We start from the raw sequence: 7,744 nt of genomic DNA, 5'->3' as shown, positions 1-7,744 counted from the left end.
TAATAATAATAATGAGACTTGTAAAGCGCCAAATCCACTCTGTAGAGTGCTCAAGGCGCATAAAGAGCTAAGAGTTAAATAGCAAAGTTTTTAGAAGATTTTTGAAAGCTTCGACAGAGGTACATTTTTTTTTTAAATATTACATATTTTTTTATAAGGGATGAAATGATATGCAAGTTTTTAGTATTTCAATCGTTATAACACATTTCGTAAAAGATTTTAGATGAATGGATATCTGACTGTCATTCCCTCATTGACTTTTGTACAGGGGTGCAATTAGATTCAGTTTTCATAATTCATTTCATTTCCTTTCAAAATAAATATAACAGATGAAAAGGATCAACATTTTACATGAAATGAGAGAATGTCATCTCATCTCTAGGAAAAAAAAGTCTTGATTATTGAAGCATTGTTATGCTCCAGGGATCACAGAAATGTATGAAAATATGCATTTTTGCACTTTAATCACAATTTAGATATATCTCAGCAGGATATTATTATTTTTAGGTATAAACATTAAAAATGAATTTCTGCTTTAGTTTGTTCTTTTGAATCAATAGCAATTTTGTTTCCTTTTTTTATGTACCTGATCCATAAAAGGATTATATCCCTTATTTTATAATGGTTATAGACTTTGTTATGTTAAAATAGTTGTTTTGATATAAAAATTAGCTTTTAAAGGAAACCTACTTATTGTGTGTCCTGTCTGGAAGTGAATCAAAGCCGAAGACTATCAGTTTGAAATTAAACTATACACAATATACCTGATTAGCCACCAGAATCCATTGGTTTTCCAGAGGTGAGGAAAATTCCTATAATGCACTGCTTCTATTGAAACATCAAGCACTTTTCCTGAACTTGATACATTTACCTTGCATTATAATATTCCCTATACATGTATATTATAATTCAGAAATATTTATTCAAATTTCCTTTTATCACTGACCTCATTCAATATGCAGCTTATACTTATTTTACCAAATTTATGGATGTATAATACATGTTTCTCTTGAATGTTGTTGATAGATTCAATTTTTATTCATTTAATTAAACTACATGAATTCAAATGAATCTCCATACAATAATAATACCAACATGCTTACATGTATATACATGATGTGTAGCGCATATCACTGCCAAATGTGTCCGTATGCACTCAGTTGGATATCATTACCCTGGCTTTAGCCCCGCAGCCTTTTACAGCGCAGTGGCATTTCAAGGAATAAATTCCTACCAGGTACCCATTTACCTCACCTGGGTTGAGTGCAGCACAATGTGTATAAATTTCTTGCTGAAGGAAATTATGCCATGGCTGGGATTCGAACCCACGACCCTCTGTTTCAGAGTCCGAAGACTAATCCACTGGGCCACAGTGCTCCACAATATTTCTCTGTATGTCAAGCTTTTTAGTTTAGCCATGCTCAGGAAATAGTGATACTTTTGATGAAAATAAATGTAAATATTTATTTTCATGTTGATGGTTAAAATTGACAAATTTCTTCTTTTACCTAAAATCTGCAAATGACTTGTTTGCCAACCAAAGTCTAGAAAAGGGATAGATAAAAAAAAATCTAGAAAGCTGGGTGCAACAGGCACACACATCTTAGCCCTAAAACATCCCAAACAGCCGGTCAAAAGCAATAGATCACTGCCAGGATTCAAATGAACCCGTTCATGCAATGTGCAATCACTGCTTTGGCTAAATCTAACAAATTATATGTCAATGAGCTAGTAATTGATGGTAATATGAATTAAAGAAACTCATTTCATTGCTGCATATAAAATTAAAGTTTCTATCTCTTGCGATTGGGCAGGAAAACAGGGTCGAGAAAAAAGTTTAAAGACATAAAAGTCTTGATCTACATACAAACCTATGTATTCTCAACTTTGACCACATAGGAATGATGTCATATAATTCAAGTCATTGAGATGCATTATGAAGCCCATCATTGAGAATCACAAATTTATAGAGCAAAATACCCAGCTGGTAAGCAGTGAGAATGCATTGGTCTATTCTGATTCTTCACAACTTTCCAAAATACATAGCTGTTTTGGTTTTCAATATAGTCTTTTAATAGTTTGGCTAAAAGGGGGGTATAAATGTATCACATTAAATGTGACAATATTGTCTGCTCTCATGAATGAATATTGTTATTTGTGATAAAAAATTTGTATGTAACTAAATGCATAATTAAATGTGATTAAAAGAAAATGAAATAAAGGACCAAAGAAAACTAATGCTGTCTGATATTTCTTTGTCATTAAAATGTGCAGTAACATGTTATGTATGTACAATAGAACCTTGAGTTTGAGACATAGCTTAACAATTAATTGTAAGGTTGATTTCTATGATTGATTGCAAAAAAGTAGACATGAATAACCATGTCTTCTGGGGATCTGACATTTCACTATCATATACTGGGGTGAGTATAGCCAATGTAAAAGGCTGGATACGTCCTATTTGGGCGATCAACCAGATACCATCAGCCAAAGTTAAAACATGAATTTGTATTTTTGAATTATAAAGATTTTATGTAGCGTTTGATATCTTTCAACATTCCATTCATGTCAGTTGTAGGCCAGTTAGTCCCACTGAGAAATTACCAGGGAAAATTTGGGGTATCCCATGAAACACATGTTTCAGGACTTGAAAACACCATGATCAGCCTACTTATGAACAGCTTTATGAATCCTCTGTCTCTAAACTCTTCTCTCCCTCTCCCATGATGATCTTATTCTTTTGCTTCCCTCTCCAATCTCTGTATTAAAGTCTATTAAATAATTGTATCTCTTTCCCTCTCTCTCCCTCCATCTTGCTCCCTTTCCATCTCTCCCTCTCTCTCTCTCAATTTCTTCATCTAAACTCTTGCCTCATCAACTGTATACTTGTCTAAAAGTAGATACCGATACATAAAATTAGATGTCCATGTAACATTTAATACATGATCCTATGGCTTTGCCAACCCAATAAATTGTACACTTGTAAAGTTATCAACATACTTGTTCATAATTTAACACCTCTTTTAAAGCTGTTACAACCAAAAGACGTGATAAAGAGCAAAGTGTGTCCTATAAATTGTTACAGTTATGAGCAAAAAATAAACAAAAAAAGTTCTTACAGCTATAATTGGGATCTAATCCTCTGGATGTATATGAATGGATAAGTGAATTCAGTTGAATCAATCAGCCAGTCATTTATTTCCTCCCTTTTAATGCCTATTTTGCAACTAATTTGTAGATAAATCCCAAGATAAAATCAGCAATATTTGACACCTTAACATTACGATAAGAAAACTTATACCGGTACCCTGTTCTTACAAGTATATTACAAATAATGCAACCCTTTTTGCATATAAACAATATCCGCTCACTATGATCATTTCATTGTTACACGATGGTTTCATTGTGATATAGATGGATTATTATCTGGCTTTGGGAGATGGCAAGCATAACCCAACAGAAAACAGTTTTCTCAGTTGTCAGACCAAATCCTAAATGTTGTACAACATACATGTATAGAACCATACATATCAGCCTATTCATACAATATTTGGATATTCTTGTTTTATTCAAGAAAATGATAATGATGATCTGAGTCCTTTAGCACGTGTGGTTTGTTTTTGTTCACAAACGTTCAGATTTAAAGAGATTCTCTGGCAAGAAGATCGGTAGATTTGGAGAAAAAACCCAGGTTGCTGTGTGCTTTTTGGCAAGGAATTTATCCATATTGCAGGTCCCTCAGAGAGGACCTGAAGCCATAAGTCCTCTGGTTCCTTACAAGCATTGGTATTATAGAACTGCTGGACTGTAATTTGGATCCAGATAGTTGTAGTCACCCGATGTCCCGGTAAAGCTGGTATAGTCAGAATCAACGAAGCCTCCTGATTGGCCGATATGAACAGGATCCATTCGATGGGATGAACTATGAATGTCAGATTGAAAGTCACTGTAGGGAAATAGATAGAAAGATTCTAATTAATTCAAAGAGAAAAGGTGAGTTGCAGCCCATTTGGCTGATGTTGGTTGTACATGTATAGGAAAGACCTGTGCAGTCCCATTTTGTTACTACAGAGAAAATGAGGTACATGTACCTCATTTTGAACAAAGTATCCACACACATGCATGACCAAATTATTTCCAAACACCCCCTAAGCGAGTTTTTCTTGTGTGCAAAATAACCCCCTAAACAATTTTTTGTAGGCTTTATTTACACATTTTGACCCCTTAACACATTGTTGCCAGAATATGACCCCGGGGAAAAAGCTTTGGGGAAAAAAACATACCTTAAACATGTTTGGCTAGTCTTACAAACAAAAAGCTTTTGGAAAAAAACATACCCTAAATACAGGTCTTTGACTCTGCAATTGACCAGTCTTTCAAAACAACCCGTTTTTGAAAATCTGTGTTTTTGTGTTCCTTAAAGGGGAAGTTCACCCTGAAGAAAACTTTGTTGCAAAAATAGCAGAAAAAATAGTAAACAAGTGGAATGCCTCTGGCCGTCTCACCTGCATCACGCGGTTCAATATAGCAGCAGTGCTCACTTTGAATACTACTCTAACTCGCACAAGATGTTCAGTGATACATGGTTACTCTTATTTCCCTTTTTTATGAACTAGACCAATAAACTTACAGAGATATGATGGTTATTCAACAAAAAACCCCAACATGGCCAAAGTTCATTAACCTTACATGACCTTTGACCTTGATCATGTGACCTGAAACTCGAACAGGATGTTCAGTGATACTTGATTACTCTAATGTCCAAGTTTAATGAACTAGACTAACAAACTTTCAAAGTTATGATGGTAATTCAACAGATACCCCGATTCGGCCAAAGTTCATTGACCCTAAATGACCTTTGACCTTAATCATGAGACCTGAAACGTGCACAGGATGTTCAGTGATACTTGATTACTATTATGTCCAAGTTTCATGAATCAGATCCATAAACTTTCAAAGTTATGATGGGAATTCAACAGATATCCCCAATTCGGCCAAAGTTCATTGACCCTAAATGACCTTTGACCTTGGTCATGTGACGTGAAACTCATGCAGGATGTTCAGTGATACTTGATTAACCTTATGTCCAAGTTTCATGAACTAGGTCCATATATTTTCTAAGTTATGATGGGAATTCAACAGATATCCCCAATTCGGCCAAAGTTCATTGACCCTAAATGACCTTTGACCTTGGTCATGTGACGTAAAACTCATGCAGGATGTTCAGTGATACTTGATTAACCTTATGTCCAAGTTTCATGAACTAGGTCCATATATTTTCTAAGTTATGATGACATTTCAAAAACTTAACCTCAGGTTAAGATTTCGATGTTGATTCCTCCAACATGGTCTAAGTTCATTGACCCTAAATGACCTTTGACCTTGGTCATGTGACATGAAACTCTGATAGGATGTTCAGTAATACTTGATTAACCTTATGGCCAAGTTTTATTAACTAGGTCCATATACTTTCTAAGTTATGACATCATTTCAAAAACTTAACCTCAGGTTAAGATTTGATGTTGACGCCGCCGCCGCCGCCGTCGGAAAAGCGGCGCCTATAGTCTCACTTTGCTTCGCAGGTGAGACAAAAATATTGGTGAAGGTTTGAGGAAAATCCATTAAAGAGTAAGAAAGTTATTTGGGTTCAAAGTTTTGGATTTGTGACGTCATAAACGAGCAGCAGCCCCATGTGTTATGTAATATAAACTGTATGAATTTCAAATTTTGTATGGTTCCTGATGACTTAATTTTGTTTTCTTTTCATGATCTGGTGTGAAAATGATTTGTCTATTGATATATAAAAGTTACAGTGAAAACCATTTTCATTTTTCTGAGAAAATGACATTTCATTAATTTTTTACCATTCGCTATGTAGGAATACTGCTCGCATATGACGTCACAAATCAAATAAATTAAATTCTAATAACTTTTAAATTATTTGAAGAATTTTTCTCAAACCTTTGGCAATATTTTTAATTATTTTTTCTCGTATTTTTACGATAAACTTTTTGTCAGGGTGAACTTCCCCTTTAACGAGTACACGTGCGGCCCGCTTCCAAACCTGAAAAAACACCCCTTTAAACAGGTTATTTTGTTCACGTGTGTGTACAGCAATATATTTGACTCCCCCCCCCTGGGCAAAAAGGTCACCAGAAATTGTACAAACAAACAGCTTCATATAATGACTGTGACTTTTATCCATGTATATTATTACACAACCCCTTATACTTCAAATATTATCCCAAAATTATTTCAACAATCAGTGTAAATAGGAATGACTGATTTGTTGTAAAAAATTGAATAAGAATGAGAGGGATTCACTATGTCAATAATCAGTTTAAAATGGAGCATCAAGTATCATCAAATATCAATATCTTTTATATCACAGTATTCTTACACAAGGTGATATACGAACGAGTCTCACCTGATTTCACAATCGATGAAATATGCAATATTATCTTTTGGCACCGAGATGACCTTTGACCTTATCATCCTCATGAACACAAATGTGGCATTACCCAATGATTATTTGTACCAAGTGTTTAAAACAGTTTATTTCACAGTATAAACAGGGCATCAGATTACAAAAGCTAGAAAACTAGATCTTGCTTGTAGTAAGGTAAATTAGTAATCAGTCTCTTTTAAAGGGAAGTTCACCCTGAAGAAAGGTTTGTTGTAAAAATGATACAAATATTGGAGAAGGTTTGAGTTAAATTCATTGAAGATTATAAAAGTTTTCAGAATTTAAAGTTTTGAATTTGTGACGTCATAAATGAGCAGCTGCCCCATATTTTTCATATGCTATGTAATATAAAATGCATAAATTTCAATTTTTTAATGGTTTGTAAGGACTTATTTTTGTTTTCTTTTGGAAACAGGTTTAAAATGAGTTGACTATTGATAAACTGAATGTACATTAAAAACCATTTTCTATTTTCTGAGAAAATGACATTTCATTGATATTTTACCATTTGCTATGTAGTAATGCTGCTCGCATATGACGTCAGAAATCAAATAATTATAATTCTAATAACTTTTTTATTCTTTGATTGATTTTCTCAAACCTTCGGCAATATCTTTAATTATTTGTTTTCTGCTATCTTTACAATAAACTTTTTGTCAGGGTGAACTTTCCCTTTAATGTTGTATTGGAAAAGAGAAAATAAGAAAAACAGAATGGTGAAATTTTGAAAGAAATTGGCAAGAAGGTTTAGGCTGCTTTAAAATTGAGATCCCTAAGATTATATAAATTTCAAATTGGCAACTGGGTAAGTAAATTATGACAAGGGGCAAGGACAAATTTCCCATAGGCCATCTACTTAATTATCAAGATATTGCAGTTTTCTAGGTAGTACCTATTCTCCTGGGGCAGTAATCAAAATATAAACCAGATAGCTTATTGTTTTATGTCCTCATAAATTTGAAGTATAACTTTAGGAAAAAATGACATTTAGCCATTTTACGTACTGAAGTATTTGTGGAAGAGTAGTCCTTGCCATGCATCACTCTGACATCACAAACTTTTTTTATTTGGGTCGGATTCCCCTTTAATTATCAAAATCCATCATCTTGCTTTTTGGTCCCTGTCTAGACAATAATATTTCTTGCTCTTTTTCTCAGTATCTTTCTTTATCCCACTGTCCAGTGCCTCTCACACCCTTCTCTTCTGCTCTACCTATTCAATTAACCGTTTTCTATCCATGAGGGTTACATGTACATATAAATGGAAATTCTCATTGCT

The 7,744-nt window shown here is 34.0% G+C and overlaps 1 protein-coding gene across 2 annotated transcripts in view; it reads right to left on the bottom strand.

Moving 5' to 3' along the window:
* Positions 1–942: 942 nt before the first annotated feature.
* The window catches only part of LOC121429310 (ZZ-type zinc finger-containing protein 3-like), a 37,563-nt gene continuing 30,761 nt past the window's right edge, over positions 943–7,744 (bottom strand). For both annotated transcript variants that reach the window (XM_041626315.1, XM_041626316.1), the window contains exon 12: positions 943–3,946. In XM_041626315.1, the coding sequence (XP_041482249.1) occupies positions 3,790–3,946 (157 nt within the window). In that variant the 3' untranslated portion in view covers positions 943–3,789. The remainder of the gene's footprint in view (positions 3,947–7,744) is intronic.

Source organism: Lytechinus variegatus, chromosome 15, assembly GCF_018143015.1.
Source record: "Lytechinus variegatus isolate NC3 chromosome 15, Lvar_3.0, whole genome shotgun sequence".
In the NCBI taxonomy this organism is placed as follows: Eukaryota; Metazoa; Echinodermata; class Echinoidea; order Temnopleuroida; family Toxopneustidae; genus Lytechinus; species Lytechinus variegatus.
Note: the sequence above shows the minus strand (reverse complement) of the source record. Positions and strands in the feature narration are given on the sequence as shown.